This window comes from Scyliorhinus canicula, chromosome 4 (assembly GCF_902713615.1).
Source record: "Scyliorhinus canicula chromosome 4, sScyCan1.1, whole genome shotgun sequence".
Taxonomy (NCBI): domain Eukaryota; kingdom Metazoa; phylum Chordata; class Chondrichthyes; order Carcharhiniformes; family Scyliorhinidae; genus Scyliorhinus; species Scyliorhinus canicula.
In genome coordinates this window covers 87,908,078-87,932,203 of record NC_052149.1, presented here as the reverse complement: position 1 = coordinate 87,932,203, position 24,126 = coordinate 87,908,078, and the positions used below count along the sequence as shown (strand labels likewise).

Here is a 24,126-nt window from a genome sequence, read left to right as displayed (position 1 = left end):
GCCACTGGAAAACGTGGCTGGAGAAGTAATAATAGGAAACAAAGAAATGGCAGAGGAACTCAATAGTTACTTTACATCAGTCTTCACAGTGGAAGACACTAGTAGGATGCCAGAGCTCCAGGAGAATCAGGGGGCAGAGGTGAGTGCAGTGGCCATTACTAAGGAGAAGGTTCTGGGGAAACTGAAAGGTCTGAAGGTGGATAAATCACCCAGACCGAATAGACTACACCAAGGGTTCTAAAAGAGATAGCTGAGGAGATTGTGGAGGCATTGGTGGTGATCTTTCAGGAATCACTGGAGGCAGGAAGGGTCCCAGAGGACTGGAAAGTGGCTAATGTAACACCGCTGTTTAAGTAGGGAGGGAGTCAGAAGACGGGAAATTATAGGCCAGTTAGCCTAACTGTAAGATTTTAGAGTCAATTATTAAAGTTGAGATTGCAGAGTACTTGGAAGTTCACGATAAAATAGGACTAAGTCAGCATGGCTTCGTCAAAGGGAGATCATGTCTGACAAATCTGTTTGAGTTCTTTGAGGAGGTAACAAGGAAGTTAAAGGAGAATCAGTAGACATGATTTATTTAGATTTCCAGAAGGCCTTTGACAAGGTGCCGCATAGGAGACTGTTAAATAAATTAAGAGCCCATGGTGTTAAGGGTAAGATCTTGGCATGGATAGAGGATTGGCTGACTGGCAGAAGGCAGAGAGTGGGGATAAAGGGGCCTTTTTCTGGATGGCAGCCAGTGACTAGTGGTGTGCCTCAGGGGTCTGTGCTGGGACCACAACTTTTCACAATATACATTAATGAGCTGGAAGAAGGGACAGAAGGCACTGTTGCTAAATTTGCAGATGATACAAAGAACTATAGAGGGATAGGTGGTATTGAGGAAGCAGGGGGTCTGCAGAAGGATTTGGACAGGCTAGGAGAGTGGGCAAAGAAGTGGCAGATGGAATACAATGTGGAAAAGTGAGAGGTTATGCACTTTGAAAGGAGGAATGGAGGCACAGACTTTTTCTAAATGGGAAAATGCTCAGGAAATCAGAAGCACAAAGGGACTTGGGAGTCCTTGTTCACGATTCTCTAAAGGTTAACATGCAAGTTCAGTCGGCAGTTAGGAAGGCAAATGCAATGTTAGCATTCATACCGAGAGAGCGAGAATACAAGAGCAGGGATGTACTTCTGAGGCTGTATAAGGTTCTGGTCAAACCCTATTTGGAGTACTATGAGCAGTTTTGGGCCCCGTACCTAAGGAAGGATGTGCTGTCCTTGGAAAGGGTGGTGCAGAGGAGGTTCACAAGAATGATCCCCGTCATGAAGAGCTTGGCGTATGAGGAACGGTTGAGGATTCTGGGTCTGTACTCGGGCAACATGGTAGCACAGTGGTTAGCACAGTTGCTCAACAGCTCCAGGGTCCCAGGTTCGATTCCCGTCTTGGTCACTGTCAGTGCGGAGTCTGTACGTTCTCCCCATGTCTGCGTGGGTTTCCTCGGGTGCTCCGGTTTCCTCCCATAGTCCAAAGATGTGCAGGTTAGGTGGATTGGCCTTGCTAAATTGCCCTTAGTGTCCACAATAAGGTGGGGTTGGGTTGAGGTGATAGGGTGGAGGTGTGGGCTTGGGTAGGGAGCTCCTTCAAAAAGCCGGTGCAGACTTGATGGGCTGAATGGCTCCTTCTGCACTGTAAATTCCATGATTCTTTGAGTTTAGAATGAGGGGGGGGATCTTATCGAAACTTACAGGATATTGCAAGGCATGGTTAAAGTGCACATGGCGAGGATATTTTCACTTGTAGGAGAAACTAGAACCAGAGGACACAATCTCAGACTAAAGGACTATCCTTTAAAACAGAGATGAAGAGGAATTTCTTCAGCCAGAGGGTGGTGAATCTGTGAACTTTTTGCCGCATGTGGAGGCCAAATCACTGAGTGTCTTTAAAATGGAGATAGATAGGTTCTTGATTACTAAGGGGATCAGGGGTTATGGGGAGAAGGCAGGAGAATGGGGATGAGAAAAGTATCAGCCATGATTGAATGGCGGAGCAGACTCAATGGACCGAGTGGCCTAATTCTGCTCCTATGTCTAATAGAAGACTTGATTCGAACCAAAACTTGATTTGCAAACGGAGAACCCAAGTGCATATCCCAAAGGAAAGAGCAGGAATAGTGTTCTAACTGTGCACACACAACATGGTAAACTTCCAACATGCTTGGCCGTCGGGCAAGCCTCCCTACCAGAAGTGAAAAGGTGAAAAGTTATCCCTAGTTGGTTTTTCTTTTCATTCCTTCAGGTAAGCAACAGGTTATTTGCGAGCGAACTATTTTTGTGCCGGTCTTAATGCTTTGGCATTCAGGACAGCATCAGATTGACAACCATTGCCAAGTTATACTCAGTTTGGCAAGTGCCTCGCCTTCAATTGCGGAACCAAATAATCACAATCTTAAACTTTGCCTTTACATTTAAGAGAAAAGATTCACACATCAACCTGGCCCAGTCAAGGAAACACCCAGAGCTAAAAATGTTAAAAGATTGTATACATAAAAATCCTTTCAAAATCTGGCTTGTGCAGATGCAGCCCATTTTAACTTAAGCCAATTAAAATTGTATCCACCATCCAGAAATGCAGTAAAGCCAATTTCATAGATTTATTTAGACTTCTGAATTGGTACAGCTGTAAAAAATATTTGATTTAAGTTTTGGTTTGATCTTGTGTAACTTAAAATAGCATTTCAACAGAAACATACTGGGTCTTTACAGACACACAGACTCTCTCTATATAAAGACGTACAAAAATAGATGGAAAAAACCCTTTTAAAAAAAAAAAACCCAAAATGTGTCCCCGATGAAAACAGAAATCTCAGGTTCATTCCGCTAAAAGGTTCCAAACAGAAAATATTCTCACACTGGGGCAGGATACAAAAAAAAAAAATGAATTTTAGGGGAAAGAAAGGCTAAGGTTGGAAGAGGATTATAAAGTCTCTGCACTGAGGGGCATCAGGTCTGAGAGGATGCAAAACTTCAATCACTTCATTCTTTATACTCCAGAAACTGTTGCAGTCTTTTTCTGTGTTCTGGTGAAAGCTGGACAGCTCTGAAATTAAGACAAAAGAAAACCAATATGAACCAGTTTCTGGTCAGAGCATTTTAGATTCGTAAGTTATTGAAGATGGTCATTCAAACTTTTCACAAGAGCTGAGAGAAAGAGGCCAGTTTAATCTAAAGTTCATTTTATCACAATTCTCTTATGCAAACGTATAAGTCAGGGATCTGAAACTGTATCTTATAGCAACATTTAGAACATTACAGCATGCATAAAAGACAAACTTACTTCAAATGTTCTCCGAAGGTGGTGGTTATTCTGTAAATTGCAGTTTTCAAGGAGGCACGGAGGGCAAATCTCAGTGTCTTGTAAGAAGAATCTATCAGAGTGCCAGTAGACCTAGCTGGTTTGCTGGAGGCATGAGGTAGTTTAAAATGCTTGTCTACAGCCTGTTTAAAAGGAAATAATGCAATCACAGTAAAACTAGAAGGAAATCACAGAGGTTTGAAAGGAACTTAAAAAAAAAAATCTGAAATAAATGGACAGATAAGATTTATATGGTCCGAAATATAAGGACATTTTATTTAAAGAAATAGTTTGATTAGGTCTTTCCCTTCTAGAAGTGGACTTCTTTCCTACCGTGTACAACTTGTACTGGATTGAGAAACTGAATGGCACGGTGAATTAGCCTGCTGCACTTTCACCCCAGGACCTGTACTCAAAATCGAGTTTGAGTGATGGGATGGAAACCCTTTCTCTTTGATGGCTCCAATATTTCATATGAAATGGCCTGAGACAATTTTAACATAGCTCCCAGTGTCGGCAGGTATGTGGGAAATGCGAATATCCGAATAATAGGAAGTTGCGGTCATCATTATTTGAGGCAAAAGTACACTGTTCAAAGCTTCTCCTTGTAACTGAGATGTTTATCTGGAATGGGAGTCTACATTATATTCAAAGTGTGAAAATACATCATCCCCGGCCATAGTTAAGTGAATAATTGCACATAATTATTTGCGAATTAAAAAAAAAACCTATGGCACCAAAGGCAAGATATGACTCGCATTAGAGTCTCTCGTACCCATTTGTCCCCGAATCCCCTGCATAATATATAAAAAAAAAGAGTAATCTTCCACATAAGCAATTCAAGGAGTGAATTGCATTGCCGGTTTGCGATTTCAGGATACATTGTATTTGACTTGTCAAGGAGTGTAATTAACTGAACAAATTGAGAGGCTATGACCTAAGCTTTTACAGGTCTTGTGATCAACAATTTGGTATCCAGTTGCTCGCCAATTTGGGGGGGGGGGGGGGGGGGGGGGGAAACCCTCATGAAACTGCAATTCAACCAGTTTCATAATCAGAGGTTCTGCTTGACATTATTACACTGCCCAAGGAGAAGCTTTGAACAGTGTACAGGTTAGCCTCAGGACTCCTGGTTAGTGGGATTTAGCTGGTGTGGAGAGAGGGGAGTAGAATAAAAATAAAGTGAAGACTGATGTACACAATACATTTCTAATTACAGACCATTTATTCAATAATATAATCCACGAGAAAAAGCAGAACTTCAAATGTGTGAAGTTCCCAGCACACCTTATAAATGAACCTTACCTCCTGGAGAGAGAGCATGGCACACAAAATGGATGACAACGTTGTCTGTACTACACCATATCTGTCCTCTGTATACGAGGCTGCTACAAGGTGAGAGAGGCCTGCAAAATAAACAAAAAAATGATATACAGCAACTAAACCCAAACACCAGCAAAATTGAATAAAACCTCACTACTCCGGACTCGAACAATCCTGATTCTTTGCAGTTTATTACGGTCCTTTCCATAACATAGAACATAGAACAGTACAGCACAGAACAGGCCCTTCGGCCCTCGATGTTGTGCCGAGCAATGATCACCCTACTCAAACCCTATACCCTATCCACCCTATACCCATAACCCTTAACCTTACTTTTAGGACACTACGGGCAATTTAGCGTGGCCAGTCCACCTAACCCGCACATCTTTGGACTGTGGGAGGAAACCGGAGCACCCGGAGGAAACCCACGCACACACAGGGAGGACGTGCAGACTCCACACAGACAGTGACCCAGCTGGGAATCGAACCTGGGACCCTGGAGCTGTGAAGCATTTATGCTAACCACCATGCTACCGTGCTGCCCATTCAGTTTGACAGGTCAACTTCCGAGACATTTGAAATCGAGAATGAGGTCATAGAATTTACAGTGCAGAAGCAGGCTATTCGGCCCATAGAGTCTGTACCGGCCCTTGGAAAGAGCACCCCACCCAAGCCCACACCTCCACCCTATTCCCGAAACCCAGTAACCCCACCCAACCTTTTGGATACTAAGGAAATTTAGCATGGCCAATCCACCTAACCTGCACATCTTTGGACTGTGGGAGGAAACCGGAGCATCCGGAGGAAACCCACACAGACACGGGGAGAACGTGCAGACTCCACACAGACAGTGACCCAAGTCGGGAATCGAACCTTGGGAGCCTTGGCATGGAAGGAGTACAGCTACACACACCGTCAGATGGGAAGCTCCTGGGCTAAATCGCTGGCTTTGAAAGCAGACCAAGCAGGCCAGCAGCACGGTTCGATTCCCGTAACAGCCTCCCCGAACAGGCGCCGGAATGTGGCGACTAGGGGCTTTTCACAGTAACATCATTTGAAGCCTACTCGTGACAATAAGCGATTTTCATTTCATTTCATTTCCTCAACCTACAGAGACTTACTTAGCGTTTAAAGTTTACCGAGCTGTAGACTAATGATTAACTAACAACTGAGCAGCAAACCTGGATAAAGTAAAGTTGCTCTGGATTTATTCTGCAATATAAGTTTTAGGTTTATTACATGTAATTTGTTCACTGAAGCTATGCCAGATGGTGTCCAGAACAATTCTGTTGTTTAGTTCCATTCTAAGCCCTTGAGCAAGCCAATAACTTATTCTTGCAGATCAGCAGTTTGGTGTGGCAATAGTCAACAGTTTGGAAATGCCAGTCTACTGTGACTTTAACTGCTGTCCAATATTCTTTGATCTGGTCAATCCAACGATGCAACCAGATGAAGAAAATACCAATGCTCAGTTGTTTAAAAGAAAAGTTTAAAAACAAATTGTATCCTATGGGGTGAATTTAAAAGAAAAACAGAAAATGTTGGAAATATTCAGCAAGTCTGGCAGCATTTGTGGAGACAGAAAGAATTGCTGCCTCATAGCGCCAGGGACCTTGGGCCACTGTCTGTGCGGAGTTTCTATGTTCTCCCCGTGTCTATGAGGGTTTCCTCTGTGTGCTACAGTTTCCTCCCACAGTCCAAAGATGTGCAGGTTAGGTGGATTGGCCATGATAAGTTGCCGTGTGTGTACAGGGATGAGCAGGTTAGGTTGTGGAGTTATGGGAATAGGATATGGTTGGCATGGGTAGGGTGCTCATTCAAAGGATTGGTGCAGACTCAACAGGCCGAATGGCCTCCTTCTGCACTGCAGGGATTCTATGATTCAACGACGTTTCATCATTGTTCAGGAGAGTTATGAGAAACAGGTCGGGTGTGCTGACATTGTCTGATAAGCCCTTCATTGTCTGACAAGTCCTTAATTCTCCTGCTAGTTTGCCACAATTTCTGAAGTTCTGCAAGCAATAGGAGTTAAACATCAAATTTTATTCCCACTTTCAAAACATTTCCGTAAGCAGCTGCATATAGCATGTTTTTGTCGTCAAGGAATATTCGAGATTTTCAGCATGAATATGTACACACACTGGTTAATCTTCTGTGTCTATTCCAATACCTCATGCCTGCATTGATAACCCTACAGCCCCATTCTTTCACATCTTAGCTGACTCTATGCAGGGGAGGATGGCTGGAAGGAATATGGAATGGTGGGCTGAGAGGCCCAAATTTAAACAGGTTGGGTTGGAGGCAGGCCAGTGGAACGATAAAACATTGGTCAAGGTCACAATGCACCTGAAAGAATCAGACGACAGTCAGTTCCAGCTGAAATCAGAGGCTAGGCAAGAACACTCACGTTCAGCGAAAAGGATTCAGATTGAACAGACATTGAAATAGTGTGACGCCAATAGCATGACAGAATAGTATTACAGGAAGTAAATCATTAGATAAAGTTTTAACATTTCTGTTGCCTTCCTATTGCTACTCCCCCCTCTCTCTCTCATTTCTAGATTTCCCTTGCAGGAGCTGATGTGTGTAACACGGTGTAATTGGGAGGGAATTGTTAAGGTTACAGGTCATATTTTCCTGTGTTGGTATTGGGTGCTGAACATATATAGGGAAAGGGAATTGCCGAGGTCACGGGCCACATTCATTCATCCTGGGGTGGAGGTGCGATGCATAACAAAGCAATTCATTTTTTAAAAAAGCCTATATTGGACCTGGACATCCCCAGTTCAGCAATTCTAATGACAGGCCTCCAAACAGCCAAGATATTCCCCATCATATATTTAGCATCAGACAACAGCATTCCACGGTGGTAAAGATATATAAAAATCACTGAAAATGTTTATGGGCAAGCTTATCTTTAAAGTGCTTAAGTTGAAGCAAAATGAAAACGAATAGATTGCTGCTAAAGAACAATTCCTTAATGATGGTATCACTAGTGCCTTAAAAAGAGCTATAACTTCAATGGGTGGGGCAAAACAATTCTAAATAAACCACCAAGAGTTAATGAAAATCTCCATGTAACACTTGGGTTGGGCTAACTGGAAGTATGTTTCAAATTAAATGGAATAAAATTTATTGGTTCGAAAGAATTCCTTAACAGTTATGGTTTCATTCTGTAAATACCATATTTCACACAGGCGTTTACCTTCAAGAGCCCATATATGTGCTTGACTGTTGGCAAACAGAGCCTGACTTGAAGCTTCTGGAAGCTGAAAAGAAAATGCAATTAAAACTAATCTCACTTTGTTATAAGAAATAAAAAAGACACGTATCATAAGTAAGATTGGCAAGACAGCACAGCTGAAATTTTGAAATATCCATGGCATGTCAGTCATCACAAACATCAAACATATCCAGTGGAGTATGTTCAAAGCAACTTATTGATTGGCAAAATTGTGCAAGGTGTATTTCATTTCTTAAATAAAAAAATCAGACATTCATAACTGAAACTAGAGAGCTTAGAAGCTCTCTTAATTACTTCAATGAGGTGTGATTTAAAAAAATGTCTTTTTCTCACATTCTTCTGTTCCTCAAGTGCAGGTGCATTGTAATATTCCCGGTGTACCAGACTATCGGCTTGATGGCCGTTCCCTTAGATCAACAAATTAACTACAAGCAGTAAACTGCAAAAGAAGCCGCAGAACCATACGTCAACACCAATATTGCAAGTTTAACTGGGATGCCTGAGGAGTGAAGCTACTTTCAAAAAAAGTTATGTTGAATGCATTTTAACCAATTATTTCTGAATATTATGGGCTGTTACGTCAGGAAGCCCTAGTCACTGTGCGGACAACTAATAGTTTGCAGTGGTTCGAACTGGAAGAGTGGCTCTGAAGCAAGGTCACAGACCTGAAACATTAACTCGGCAGATTTCTCTCCACAGATGCTACCTGACTCACTGGCCATAGCAAAAAATTCTGTATTTTAAATACAGCTGCTTAGAGCTCTGAATAGAATAGTCTAAGAAATATATAAAAGCTCTCCATTTATTTAAAAATAGATGACAAAGTAATTGGCACTGGATCCTAATTTATTACTTTCACCACCATAGACATGAGCACTACTTTCTAATTATACATAATATCACGCATTTGTTTTCACCTGTTGCAAAATACATTTTCTTAATAATTTAAACCTAAAATTAGATCTGAATATGTGGTGCTTTCTTGTTCATCAGTGATAGAATGCAATTTCACAGAAAACAAAGGATAATCCTAGTAGCCGTTAGTTATTTTGTGTATACTGTGGAGAGATTATCCAAGGATATTTAAGACACTTAAGTAAGACAGTGGCGTAGTCGCTGGACTAGTAACCTAGAGACCCAAAGTAATGCTCTGGATACCCGGCTTCAAATCCCAACCATGGCAGATGGTGAAATTTGAATTCAATAAAAATCTAAAATTAAAAGTCTAATGATGACCATTAAACCATTGTAGTAAAAATCCATCTATCACCCTTACCTGGTCTGGACTACATGTGACTCCAGATCCACAGCAATGTGGTTAGAAACATCAAAAATAGGTGCAGGAATAGCTCATTCAGCCCTTCGAACCTGCACCACCATTCAATATCATGGCAGATCATGCAAGTTCAGTATCCCACTCCCGCTTCCTCTCCATACCTCTTGATCCCTTTAGCCGCAAGGGACACGTCCAGCTCCCTCTTGAATATATCCAATGACCCGGCCCCAACAGTTTTCTGTGGTAGAGAATTCCACAAGTTCACAACTCCCTGCGAGAAGAGGTTCTTCGTCATCTCAGTCCTGAATGGCTTACCCCTTATTCTTAGGCTGTGACCCTTAGTTCTGGACGTCCCCAACATCGGGAGCAATTTTCCCACATCTAGTCTTTCCAGTCCATCAGGATTTCATGTGTTTCTATGAGATCCCCTCTCATTCTTCTAAACTCCAGTGAGTACAAGCCCAGTTGATCCAGTCTTTCTTCATATGTCAGTCCTACCATCCCGGGAATTAGTCTGGTGAATCTTCACTGGACACCCTGAATAGCAAGAGTGTTGTTCCTCAAACTAGGAGACCAAAACTGCACACAATACTCAAGGTGTGGCCTCACAATGGCCCTGTATAACTGCAGCAAGACTTCCCTACTCCTATACTCAAATCCTGTCGCTATGAAGATCATGATGCCGTTAACTTTCCTCACCGCCTGCTGTACCTGCATGCCAACCTTCAGCGACTGTCCCAAGACACCCAGGTCTCGTTGCACTTTCCCTTTCCCTAAACTGCCACCTTTCAGATAATAATCTGCCTTCCTGTTTTTACCACCAAAGTGGATAACCTCACATTTACCCACATTATATTGCACTTGCCAAGTATTTGCCCACTCACTCAGTCAGCCTGTCCAAGTCATCCTGCAGCCTCTTTGCAATCCTTCTCGCAGCACACATTGCCATCCAGCTTAGTGTCTTCTGCAAATTTGGAGATATTGCCTACAGTTCCTTCATCCAAATCATTGATGTATATTGCGAACAGCTGAGGTTGCAGCACTGAATCCTGCTGCACCCAATTAGTTATTGCCTGCTATTCTGAAAAGAACCTTTTATTCCCACTCTCTGCTTACTGTCTGCCAACCAGTTCTTTATCCGCGTCAATACATTACCCCCATACCATGAGCTTTAATTAAATTTTTTTTCTTTATTTTAAATTTAGAGTACCCAATTATTTTTTTCCAATTAAGGGGCAACTTAGTGTGGCCAATTCACCGACCCTGCACATCTTTGGTTTGTGGAGGTGAAACCCATGCCGACACGGGGAGAACGTGCAAAACTCCACACAGACAGTGACCCCGGGTTCCATATCAGCGCCGTAGGCAGCAGTGCTAACCACTGCGTCATCGTGCTGCCCCTCCATAAACTTTAAATTTGACTCACTAATCTTTTGTGTGGGACCTTGTTAAAAGCCTTTTGAAAGTCCAGATACACAACGGTCCCTGGTTCATCGTTGTCCACTCCACTGGTCACATCCTCAAAAATTTCCAGAAGATTTGTCAAGCATGATTTACCTTTCGTGAATCCATGTTGACTTGGACTGATCCTGTCGCTGCTTTCCAAATGCTCAGTTATTTCATCCGTAATAATTGCCTCCAGCATTTTCCCCACCACCAATGTCAGGCTAATCGGTCTACAATTTCTCGTTTTTGCTCTCCTTCCTTTTTTTAAAAAGGGGTTACATTAGCTACCCTCCAATCCATTGTAACTCTTCCAGGGTCTATAGAATGCTGGAAGATGATCACAAACGCATCCATTATTTCTAGGGCCACTGCCTTAAGTACCCTGCGATGCAGAGCATCAGTCCAGGAGACCTATGGGGTTTTAATCCCATTAATTTCCCCAATAAAATTTCCTGACTAATGGATTTCCTTCAGTTCCTCCTTCATGCTAGATCCTCTGTCCCCTAGTATTTCCGGAAGGTTATTTATCTCCTCCTTAGTGAAGGCAGATCCAAAGTATTTGTTCAACTGGTCTGCCATCTCTTTGTTGCCCATTATGAATTCACCTGACTCTACCTGTAAGGGACCTACATTTGTCTTCAGCAGTCTTTTTCTCTCTGGTTGACTCTTGAATGCCCTCAGGAATGGGAAAGAAATGCTGGCCAGCTAGCGACACCACATCCCACAAAAGAATTTTTAAAAACCAGAAAGCACAGGGCGTTTGGACTAACCTATGAAAATTCTTAAATATTCAAAAGTCAGAAAAATCAGGGATGGCACGGTGGCTAGCACTGCTGCCTCATTGCGCTGAGGACCCGGGTCACTGTCCATGTGGAGTTTGCACATTCCCCCATTCCTGGGTGGGTCTCACCCCCACAATCCAAAGATGTGTAAGGTAGGTGGATTGACCACGCTAAATTGCCCCTTAGTGCAACATTTTTTATTTTTTTTTTTTAAATCAGAAAAATCGAGTGCAACAAGGGGTAAGAAGCAAAAAAATTGTTAAGTTTCTCCGATGCCATCCTGATTGAGCACCAATTTCTATGCTCGCTCCCTATCCCCTCCTCTTCTTTGGGCTTATACTCGCTAGAAGAATGAGAGAGGATCTGATCGAGGGATATAAAATACTAAAAGGGATTGATAAAGTAAATATCAACCAAATTTTCCCCTTGTGGGGCAATCTAGAACGAGTGGCCACAGTTATAGGTTGAGAGGTGGTAGATTTAGAACTGAGATGAGGAGGAACAACTTCTCACAGAGGATAGAGAATTTGTGGAACTCGCTGCCCTATAGTGCGGTGGAGTCTGAGTCGTTAAACGATTTCAAGGAGATAGATATATTTCTGATAAAAAGGGGCTAAGGAATTTGGGGAACTGGTAGGGAGGGGGATTTGAGACCAGGAAGAGATCAGTCATGATCTAATTGAATGGCGGAGCAGGCTCAAGGGGCTGAATTGCCTACTTCTGCTCTTAATTCCCATGTTCTGAGATAATCCCCACCCATTTCTCTTCACCTTTGTGCTTTCCTCCCAATTTCCCTCCTTCCTCTCATTCGTAGAACTAAGTGATGGCTTGGTCCTGTGTGGTCACTAAGACTAATACTGACCGATGGAAACAATTTCCACAACATCTGCCAAATCAGAAACTGATGGAGGGCAAGATTCCAGAGCCTCTTGATCAATTGGGATGAGATTATTTGACATTCTCTAAAAGAGAAAGGGGTACATTTTCACTGGAGGTATGACAGAAGCATCAATCTCCATCCTGCCCTACTAAGAGAAAAATGCTGCCTTTTCAGTGAAGTGAAAATTACTTTAGCTGAAATATGAAGATATGTTTGATGCTTACAAAACATTCATGTCACCTCTTTCTAAGAGTAGATACTACCAGTGCTGTTGCTGATTGATCTTAATGGGTCTGAATCACAGTTGTGATATATAGTTGCTAATCTGGCTGGAATGCTAATTAACTGCAGGCAACACTAGTTATTTATGTGCTGTTCAGGTTACAGAGTAACTGCTTGTAAATTTAATCAAAAACATTCCCTGTTAGAAAATACATGCAAGCATACACACACAAACAAGGTATTACAGCTTTCTTTCCCCCTACGAATTTAAACAGTTAACAGAATTGTTGATCTTAAGACCTGAAGGGATTAAAAGATGGAAACAACACAATCTTTTGAAATCTGTGACCTGGTCAGAATGAGAAGCTCATCATTCACTCCCTGCTTGAGGAGGCAATGCTTCAAAAGAAAATGGAAACAGGAAAAAAAGAGATGACAGTATTCATCATATCATTACCAAAAGTTTCATTATTTATAAAGTTTGAAATGCAAGAGAAGCCTTTCGTGGAGGACAACTGGCCCATTATTTATTTTTGCATTATGAGTATGCGTTCATACTTTTTATTTTTTAGTATTTACAGCTTGTGAAGCGAATGGAATATTTGCAAGATATCTGGTGTTCATCCCCACCATTCCAAAATGGAAATGCTCACTCTACCTTTGAATTGGCAAAGTGAATAGCACTGCGAGAAACAGACTTGTGTTCACATTCCTAAACTAATTTTACCTCCATGAAATTAACTGCACACAACTTTCACTCAATGAAACACAACTGGACAGAACTTCCAATGCTAAACTGAAAGAGCCATTTGTTAGCAAGTCAATCCCAAGGAAAGCCCCAGAGAACAGTACAAATGAATTGTTGAGCACGGCAGAATCATTAATGCGAGGATGCTGAACAAAACTACTGTGCAAGCAAAGGGACAACAAGCGATGCAGCATGCAACATGCAGGAAATGTATAATCTGGCATGCTGTTGATCTGATGCAATACATGAGTCATGACTGTACCTTTTTAAATAAATACATTACCAGCCCCCGTTTCGAAAAGAAAATCTTAACCTAAACAAACAAAATAGATTTCAAAGCCAGGTTAATGCATTTTGTTTTAAGGTGTTGCATGGAGGCTGCAGGTTACATTTCATTAAACAACCAATCCAGAACGGAGCAATATTCTGCGCCATAAGTGAGACCTGAATCATTCACTACAGCTGTTTAATTGTCCAATATTGTCACATATTTACCACGTAATTAAAACCAAACATTTGACTTATTTAAAATAGACACAAACTCATGCACAGATTGCAAGATGGTCCCAGTAATGTCATTATGAAATGTATTCTCCTCAAGAACTTGCTCTCTGTCTGTGATGCCCTCACATGTAAAGTCAGCATGTGTCAACGTACAAAATAAAGGTAAGCAAATGGAAATCTGAGTATCTGACAAAAAATCATAATAAATAAGACAACCAAACAACTGCACAAAGTGTGCTTTGTAACAATAATGGAGGAAACACCCACTGCTGGGTCATTATCTTTCCAAATGTGTCTTCCCTGCTAGTACCGCACCTCAACCGAGTAACGATTTACACAGAATGCTAAAAAGCAAACTTTCACCATTACAAACAACTCCAATCCTTCTGCCATTTGATGTTCAGGCAGAGTGGGCGCGATGTAACAGGAGACGCACAAAGCGCTAGCCATCAAGAATTGCCGGATGTTTCCCAACGGCCGACCTGGTGAGTCCGCGACTGATATCGATCCCCCATGACCTTCATGTTGGGAATGACTGCCCACCAGCTGATTCACCTGTACCGCGCCAGGCAGCTCCCTGCTGAGGAGGAGGAGCAGCTATTAAACTGATCCCTCCGATCTAACCTCAGACAGCACACAGCCATGCCACCATGCCAAGCCATTGCCATGCAATCAGAGCAGCCCCATGATTTGGAGATACCGACTTGACACGGTGGAGTTATGGCGGAACGCCCTGTTCCCCCGAGGGGCTCAGAGGGTCAGCCACAGGTCAGCCAGTACCCCCTGGGAGGCAGTGGCAGCGGACGTCAGCGCAGGGAGTGGAAACAAGAGAACCGCCACCCAGTGGCGTAAGCAGCTCAATGACCTTCACCAGGCAGCATCGGCCCCCTGGCGGTTGGCACCACCCCCCCTCTCCCCCAGCACAATACTGCACCTGTGCCCAAGCACCCCCCCCCCCCCCCCCCCATGCCCAGCAGTGGCGCCCAGGTTTGTCACCTGCCATACACCCCCCCCCCCCCATATTCCACCGTGATGCATGAAGCTTGCTCTCCTCTCTCTGTCCCCACAGGAGAAGTTGGCCCATAAGAGACGGGAAAGGGCCCAGACTGGCACTGGGGTACCGGACGTCAGAGTCCTCAACCCTGACAAGGAATGGGCAGGGGGTCAAGGGAGTGATCGAGGGCAGTGAGAGATTGACCCGTCATACATGAGTTATTCATGCCAGACATAATGCTTCTTCTCTCTGACTGACCACATGTCCATTCTCCTGCAGGATCTATATCTGATGGTGTTGGCCCATCCGTGGGCAGGGGGAATTGGGGGGGGGGGGGGGCAGGCATGAGTGAGCACATGAGGGAAAGGGCACACGTGAGAGCGCAGGAATGTGTAGTTGAGTGCGGGCGAGTAGATGCACGCGGGCATGGGCCAGCGCCCGAGTGAGTGTGCAGGCGAGCAGCCTGCCTTGGCGGACGAGCAAGTGCGCATAAGAGAGAGGGAACATGAGTGTGAGATTTTTTGTTTTGTTTGTGGGATTATGTACATTGCTGGCTGGGCCAGCATTTAATACCCATCCCTGTAGGCATTTATGAGTCAACCAAATTGCCGTGGTTCTGGAGTCACATGGAGGTCAGGCAGATTTCTTTCTCGAAAGGATGTTAGAATCGTTGAATTTACAGTGCAGAAGGAGGCCATTCGGCCCATCGAGTCTGCACCGGCTCTTGGAAAGAGTGCACCAGTTGGGTGTTTATGACAATCAACGATAGTTTCATTGTCATTAGACTTTTAATTACAGATTTTTATTGATTTCAAATTTCACCATCTACCGTGGTGGGATTTGAACCCAGGTCCCCACAGCATTATCCTGGGTCCCTGATTTAGCAAATTGCTGTGGCCAAGAATCATCTTTTCTTTTACCTACTGATTCACCCAGGAATCAGACAATTAGTTAATTCAAACAAACAGGCCACCTTTACCTGATCTTGTCTCTGAAGCATCCATTCTGAAACGGCACTGTGTTTAGTCACTTCAGGAGTTCTGTTGCTGACATGGGCAGCTTGACCAAAACATTCACTTGTGCATGTCGGGTATTCTGAAAATACATGGGCACTGTTAACCCCCAATAATGCCTGGAATTCAGAAAAACATCAACCTACATTCTCAATGTGCTTAATATTTCCTTCTGCACGAAAAGATTAAACCCCCCCCACTTGCTTTGTAAATGAATGCTTGCAATTTTATTCCAAAGCAAGCCTGACTGACAAGAGACAGAATGTAGCATGAGGAGTGTTCAGTTTCACTGACCAATAGTCAAAACCAATAACATGGGAAGAAACAGATGCCAAACCAATTGTTATTAACCAACCTCTCTTCTATATTGCTGCATTCACCAATTCAGAAACAGGACTCTTACAGTTTGGCTATCTAATAATGCATTTCAATTTCTAAAACTGCTGCATCAATTTTTACAACTTACTTTCCACAATTAAGTTTGTAATCAGGTCTTTCAATGCAATAGCATCTTAACTCCTACAGACCAACCGCAGCACAGACCTACCCGAGGAAGTGGAAGCTGAAGTCCAAAGCTTCGGCCCTTTCCTCATTTCGTGAGGACTCCGCTTGGAGCCGTAGTTGGGAGAGGCCAAGTCTAACATGCTGTTCATGCGGTTTACAGCTGGAGAGCTCAAAGGACTACAGGAATCTGGTGAAAGAGGAAAAGCAAGTAGGTTCCTGAACGAATTGCTTGAAGGCTTGATCAATGACGATGACAGAGAGCCCTGGGTTTGACGGCTATAGAGTGGCGTCCGTAAGGAAGGCTGGTAGCTGGCAGGCTCTTCAAGGCACGAGGTTCCTGCAGTAAGAGGAAGAAAGATTACAAGAAAAGCACACCGACATCTGTGCTGTGTCTATTCAAATTAACTTTCCAACAAGATAATTCTCCTGTTAAAATACTTGATTTATATAGTAAAATACAGTAACCAATATTTAAAAGTTTAAAGCAACGTTAGATTGCTGAAATGATCAGAAAATAAATACAATTACAGGCAATTCTTTCAGAAGCAAATTAGTGTTCTGCAAATGTTCCTGTTGCCATTCAGTTAACCCAACTCTGAAATGGATGCAAAGGCAACAGGTTGAACAATTCTGATTAATTTCTACTCCACCTACCTGTCTTACATGTAACAATTTCTTCTCTCCACATCCGATGGTCACCCAACCAACTTTTGATCATTTCAATTATCTCCCCCCCCACCTGCTCTATTAACCAATTGTGCCAAAATAAAAGTTCTAAAGCACTGTTTAAACAGAACGGAGATTGAAGCCTGACCTGAAGTGCTTGAGTGATGTCTTTCCCTAGGAATCGGATGAGGCTTCGTTCGACCATTAGCAGCAACAGTTTCCTGATACTCCATCAGCTTTTGTGTTAGGTAATTTAGCAAAGCCAAGCATTCGCCTGATATGGCTATCCAATTATGAGGATGACCACCTTAAAAAAAACAAAATAGAAAAATGATTAGCTCAGCTTAGATTTATAAATAGTAACTTTTACATTAATGGTTTGAGAACGCATTCCATAACTGGAGGTGAATAGCGCACCCGCCAAAAGGAGTAGAATGTGAAAGATAAAGGTGACTATTTCTCACTGGGAATGTGTCGGCATGGAGAAGCCTATACACTGTAAAAGGGGTGCAGAAATTAAATAATGGAGAGGAACCTGTACTCAGTCTCCTTTAGGAAGTGACTGCAGGCAGCTCACTGGGACTGGGGAAATCTGTAACAATAGATTTGTTACTAACTTATGAGAACATTTTTGGAGAAACAAGAGGTTAGGGCGACGAAAAGCAAAAGTCAAACAAAATGAGAGCAGTGATTATCCTGGGTATGGTGATTTGATGCCGATTTGGAGGACCATCAGCACGTGGTAGCGTAATTAAAGCCACAACTAATACTTCCATGAGAGCCACTTGCAATTAACAGTCCGTCTTGAAAACAAATTTAAACCAATGTAATTATTACCTCAAGAATGAAGGTGTTAGCCACTACCCCATACGTACCAATGCAAGAATGAACACTAAATCTCCATCCCCAGTCCTACTCCAGAACTGCCCTCTGATTCTTCTGGTGCCCCACAGTCCACCAGGATTATTACTACACATGGCAGTGCTTTTCATCACTTCTAAAGTCAACAACAGCCTGAGGATCTGCTAAATATTTAAAGAGTAATGTTGTTTCTATCCAATGTCCAACAGAGTGGTTGTCCATACCTGGCTGGCTAAGGCTGAACACCTCCTGTCTTCGAGAAGCTGAATACCGGGAAAGTAAAGCCAAGTCTTGCAATGCTAAATACTGAAAGAGAAATGCACACTTAGTTAGCACCTTGGCTAACTAAATCCAATCTGCTGCATGCAAGACAGACTCATTAAACATTAAGATAGTTTGTATGTGTTATAGACAGCATCTATTTGGCTTACCTTTACACAAGGGGAAACTTTGCTGGTTAGGACTTTAGGGAGACATTGATCAGCCTCCTCTCCAAATGAGGAATGCACAGGAAACTGGAATGCCTGCATCAATGGGAAAAGTTTAAAAGAATACAAATCATGATAGAGAAAGTTCTGAATTAAATATAAAAAGTAGAGTCAAAACAGAATTCTGAACTTTTCAAAAAAAGTTAGAATCTCTCCTTAGGAAAGAGACAACAATTTGGGGTGGGACCAGTGCCACAGTGGTTAGAACTGCCGCCTCAAGGCACCGAGTTCGATCCCAACACCGGGTCATTGTCCATGTGGAATTTGCACATTCTCCCAGTGTCTGCGTGGGTCTCACTCCCACAACCCATGTGCAGGGTAGGTGGATTGGCTATGTAAAAATGCCCTTAATTGGAAAAAATAAAAAAATAATAATTAAGTGACGAGAATGACAGGACTTTGATATTCTCAATCCAACAAGTGGTTAAAGAGAGATGAAACGAAGATGGGAAGAAAGACAGTAAGATAAGGCAACAACAGCATTGTAATTTGGGCTGCAGTTCAAAATGGACAAATCCCAACATTTTGATATTTTGATTATCTGGAAATGTCGCTATTTGCATAGTACAACCTCAGGGTTTAAACCGGGTTTGGAACATCAAAAATAAAAACTTTTGAAACTCGTCCTTGTGCAATGGTGGCACGGTAGCACAGTGGCTAGCACTGTTGCGTCACAGCACTAGGGTCCCAAGTTCGATTCCCGGCTTGGTCACTGTCTGTGCGGAGTCTGCACGTTCTCCCTGTGTCTGCGTGGGTTTCCTCCAGTTTCCTCCCACAAGTCACGAAAGACGTGCTTGTTAGGTGAATTTGACATTCTGAATTCTCCCTCGGTGTACCCGAACAGGCGCCGGAATGTGGCGATAAGGGGATTTTCACAGAAAGTTCATTGTAGTGTTAATGTAAGCCTACTTGTGACACAAATAAACATTTATTTTTTATTTATCTATTTTAGAAAGCACAACCACTGTTCATTACTGAACACTTTGGAAACTCAACTTAGACCAACATGTTAAACATGGAGGCAGGTTCTATTTTATTTGAAGTAGCAGTTTAAAAATGAAAATGTATGCATAAATTCCATTAATGAATTATATTATTAGTATCATTTAAAGGTGTCTGGAATAGAGTCACACAGATTTGAAGGTCTTGAAATGTGGAATCATGGGTAACAAAATTCAGAAGCTCTTGGATAAATTGTGCCACCCTTTATAAATTGTGCGTCGCCCCATTCCTTACTCACCTCAGTGACAAAGATTTTAAACAGCAACCATGTAATGTACCAGGTGACCAGGAGAAATGTACCACTTAACCAGGTTGTGTAGAGCAGCGGCAAGTCAAGCAGTCCAGTCAGGGTATCCAGGGAATACAGTGTGCTTCAGAAAAAGATGTAGACAGATGAGTTTTCAAATGCTCACTCACACATTGGCACTAATTTTGAAATATTGCCCCACATTGTGTAGTCATCTGACAGATTCTAAAAAGAAACGTGGAGATTAAGCAATGACCACAATCTCATCACTGTCCTCCCATCCCAAACACCTCCCCGCAAGCAAAACCTACTGTTCAGACACGAGTGTGCAGAATCAGAGCAGCTAAAAGTTTCCATGGGCAAAGCACAAGAATAGGCTACACAGTTAATTGAAATACAACTCCATATTGATGACATATAACAGTGCCACAAACCTCCTGCAGCAATTTAATCAAGTACACTTATTTAAGTGGGTTCTATGCCAAATATTTTGGAAATCCAGACACAGAACGAATTTGTACATTACCGTGGAATTAAGTCTTGGGTGAAAATAAACAAAAACGCTCAGTTTAAGTGAACATCACGGCAGCACGGTAGCATGGTGGTTAGCATAAATGCTTCACAGGTTCGATTCCCGGCTGGGTCAATGTCTGTGCGGAGTCTGCACGTCCTCCCCGTGTGTGCGTGGGTTTCCTCCGGGTGCTCCGGTTTCCTCCCACAGTCCAAAGATGTGCGGGTTAGGTGGATTGGCCATGCTAAATTGCCCGTAGTGTCCTAAAAATGTAAGGTTAAGGGGGGGTTGTTGGGTTACGGGTATAGGGTGGATACGTGGGTTTGAGTAGGGTGATCATTGCTCGGCACAACATCGAGGGCCGAAGGGCCTGTTCTGTGCTGTACTGTTCTATCTATCTATCTATGGGGAAACTGATTGGGGGGGGGGGGGGGGGGGGGGAGAAGAGAGAGAGAGAGAGAGAGAGAGAGAGAGAGAGAGAGAGAGAGAGAGAGAGAGAGAGAGAGAGAGAGAGAACAGAACTTTCTGCTTTGGCCTGATGAAAATTGCCTGAACAGACGTAAGCACCAGGAGTAGACCATCTGGTCCTTTGCGCCTGCTCTGCCATTCAACGAGACCATGACTGATCTTTTGTGGACTCAACTCCACTTTCCCGCCCGAACACTATATTCCTTTATTCTTCAAAAAACTATCTATCTATCTTTATCTTGAAAACATCTAATGCAGGAACCTCAACTGCTTCACTGGGCAGTGAATTCCATAGATTCACAACCCTTTGGGTGAAGAAGTTGCTCCTAAGCTCAGTCCTAAATCTACTTCCCCTTATTTGAGGCTGTGCCCCCTCGTTCTGCTTTCACCCGCCAGTGGAATCAACCTGCCCGCATCTATTCTATCTATTCCCTTCATAATTTTATATGTTTTTATAAGATTCCCCCACATCCTTATAAATTCCAACGAGTACAGTCCCAGTCTAAATCAACCTCTCCTCGTAATCCAACCCCTCAACTCTGGGATTAACCGAGTGAATCTCCTCCCGACACCCTCCAGCGCCAGTACGTCCTTTCTCAGGTAAGGACACCAAAACTGAACACAATACTCCAGGTGTGGACTCATTAACACCTCATACAGTTGCAGCATAACCTCCCTAGTCTTAAACTCCATCCCTCTTGCGATGAAGGACAAAATTCCATTTACCTTCTTAATCACCTATTGCACCTGTAAACCAACTTTTTGCGACTCATGCACCAGGACACCCAGGTCCCTCTGCACAGCAGCATGTTTTAATATTATCATTTAAATATTAATCCCTTTTGCTGTTATTCCTACCAAAATGGATAACCTCACATTTGTCAACATTGTATTCCATCTGTCAGACCCTAGCCCATTCACTTAAACTATCCAAATCCCTCTGCAGACTTCCAGTATCCTCTGCACTTTTTGCTTTACCACTCATCTTAGTGTCGTCAGCAAACTTGGACACATTGCCCTTGGTCCCCAACTCCAAATCATCTTTGTAAATTGTGAACAATTGTGGGCCCAACACGGATCCCTGAGGGACACCACTAGCTACTGATTGCCAACCGGAGAAACACCCATTAATCCCCACTCTTGGCTTTCTATTAATTAACCAATCCTCTATCCATGCTACTACTTTACCCTTAATGCCATGCATCTTTATCTTATGCAGCAACCTTTTGTGTTGCACCTTGTCAAAAGCTTTCTGGAAATCCAGATATTCCACATCCATTGGCTCCCCATTACCTACCACACTGGTAATGTCCTCAAAAAATTCCACTAAATTAGTTAGGCACGACCTGCCCTTTATAAATCCATGCTGCTTCGGTCCAATGGGACAATTTCCACCCAGATGCCTCGCTATATCTTCCTTGATGATAGATTCCAGCATCTTTCCTACTACCAAAGTTAAGCCAACTGGCCTATAATTACCCGTTTTCTGCCTACCTCCTTTTATAAACAGCGATGTCATGTTTGCTAATTTCCAATCCGCCGGAACCACTCTAAAATCTAATGAATTTTGGTAAATTATCACGAGTGCATTTGCAATTTCCCTAGCCATTAGTTTGCCCATCACTACCTCCTTAGTGATGACAATCATCTCAAGGTCCTCACTTGTCATAGCCTCATTTCTATCAGTCACTGGCATGTTATTTGTGTCTTCCACAGTGAAGACCATCCCAAAAAACCTGTTCAGTTCCTCAGCCATTTCCTCATCTCCCATTATTAAAAACCTTTCTCATCCTCTAAAGGACCAATATTTAGCTTAAACACTCTTTTTTTGTTTTGTTTTATATATTTGTAGAAACTTTTACCATCTGTTTTTATATTCTGAGCAAGTTTACTCTTTTACTCTCATAATCTATCTTACTCTTCTTTATAGCTTTTTTAGTAGCTTTCTGTTGCTCCCTAAAGATTTCCCAATCTTCTAGTCTCCCACCAATCTTTGCCACTTTGTATGCTTTTTGCTTCAATTTGATACTCTACCCTCCCACTTAGGACTTCCACGGTCGATTTTGCCTCTTTCTACCGTCCTTCCTTTTTGTTGGTATAAACTTTTGCTGAGCACTATGAAAAAAAAAATCGCTTGGAAGGTTCTCCGCTGTTCCATCATAAACTCTTTGCTATCAGTCAACTTAGCCAGTTTTTCTCTCATCCCATTGTAATCTCCTTTGTGTCAGCACAAAACACTAGTATTTGATTTTCCTTTCTCACCTGCTATCCGTGTTTTAAACTCCACTGTATTGTGATCGCTCCTTCCGAGATGGATCCCTAACTATTAGATTATTAATTAATCCTGTCTCATTACACAGGACCAGATCTAGGATTGCTTGTTCCCTCGTAGGTTCCATTACATACTGTTCTAGGCCACTATCACGGATACATTCTATAAACTCCTCCTCAAGGTTGCCTTGAGCGACCTGGTTAAGCCAATCGACATGTAGATTAAAATTCCCCCATGATAACTGCTGTACAATTTCTACATGCACCAGTTATTTCTTGGTTTATTGCCTGCTCCACCATAATGTTACTATTTGATGGCCTATAGATTACTCATATCAGTGAATTTTTCGCCTTCCTATTCCTGATTTCCACCCAAATGGATTCAACCGTATCCTCCATAGCACCAATATCATCCCTCACTACTGGCCGGATATCATCCTTAAATAACAGAGCTACAACACCACCCTTACCATCCACTCTGTCCTTCCAAATAGTTTGATACCCATGGATATTTAACTCCCAGTTGTGACCATCGTTTAACCGTGTTTCAGTAATGGCCACTAAATCATAGTCATTCACGAATGTTTAAAAGTCAGAATTGCTCACTGTTCCTTCCCTTTGCTGTCTCCAGAATTGATTATTGGTTGAATGGTTTAGGGCAACACAGTGGCAGAGTGGTTAGTACTGCTGCCTCACAGTGCCAGGGACCCAGATTCAATTCCGGCCTTGGGTGACTGTGTGGAGTTTTCACTTTCTCCCCGTGTCTGCGTGGGTTTCCTCCGGGTGCTTCGGTTTCCCTCCCACAGCCAATAATGTGTAGGTTAGGTGGATTGGCCATGATAAATTGCCCCTTCGTGTCCAAAAAGGTTTGTTGGGATTATAGGGTTACGGGGATAGGGTGAGGGTGTGGAGCTAGGTAGGGCGCTCTTTCAAAGGGCCGGTGCAGACTCGATGGACAAAATGGCCTCCTTCTGCACCGTTAGCATTTTACGATAAAACTTACTTCCAGCATGTCCATGAGTCTCATTAGGCCTCGTGAGTAAGATAATATTTTCACAAAATAGTTTAAATTTAACAACATAGATTAAGTTAAGTGTGAACTTTAACAATTAAATATTGAAGGGTACAATCCTGCTGTTGTTTAATTTTGCACACTCCCCTCTTTTGCTCAACAACTCTCATCCTGGCCAAATTGTCACTCTGGGTCACATGAAGTCTGACTCATTAAAATGAGTCACGTGGGGAAAAAGTTCAGGAAGCAGTGCATGAGGACAGGATAGGATTTGGTTATGATTCCCACTGTGGTCCAATTGTTGCCAATAATCAAAGACCCAGCTCA

General features: G+C 42.8%; 1 protein-coding gene across 2 annotated transcripts in view; it reads right to left on the bottom strand.

Annotated features, from left to right (window-relative positions):
* Nucleotides 1-2,612: 2,612 nt before the first annotated feature.
* ndc1 (NDC1 transmembrane nucleoporin) overlaps nt 2,613-24,126 on the bottom strand; it is a 36,334-nt gene continuing 14,820 nt past the window's right edge. Inside the window, exons 8-18 of one of the 2 annotated variants that reach the window (XM_038794701.1) lie at nt 19,529-19,661; nt 18,232-18,324; nt 18,025-18,106; nt 17,088-17,246; nt 16,317-16,610; nt 15,736-15,851; nt 13,521-13,571; nt 7,866-7,929; nt 4,643-4,743; nt 3,320-3,480; nt 2,613-3,082 (exon numbers count right to left, since the gene is read on the bottom strand). In XM_038794701.1, the coding sequence (XP_038650629.1) occupies nt 3,019-3,082; nt 3,320-3,480; nt 4,643-4,743; nt 7,866-7,929; nt 13,521-13,571; nt 15,736-15,851; nt 16,317-16,610; nt 17,088-17,246; nt 18,025-18,106; nt 18,232-18,324; nt 19,529-19,661 (1,318 nt within the window). In that variant the 3' untranslated portion in view covers nt 2,613-3,018. The remainder of the gene's footprint in view (nt 3,083-3,319; nt 3,481-4,642; nt 4,744-7,865; nt 7,930-13,520; nt 13,572-15,735; nt 15,852-16,316; nt 16,611-17,087; nt 17,247-18,024; nt 18,107-18,231; nt 18,325-19,528; nt 19,662-24,126) is intronic. The other variant, XM_038794702.1, reaches the window with a different exon arrangement.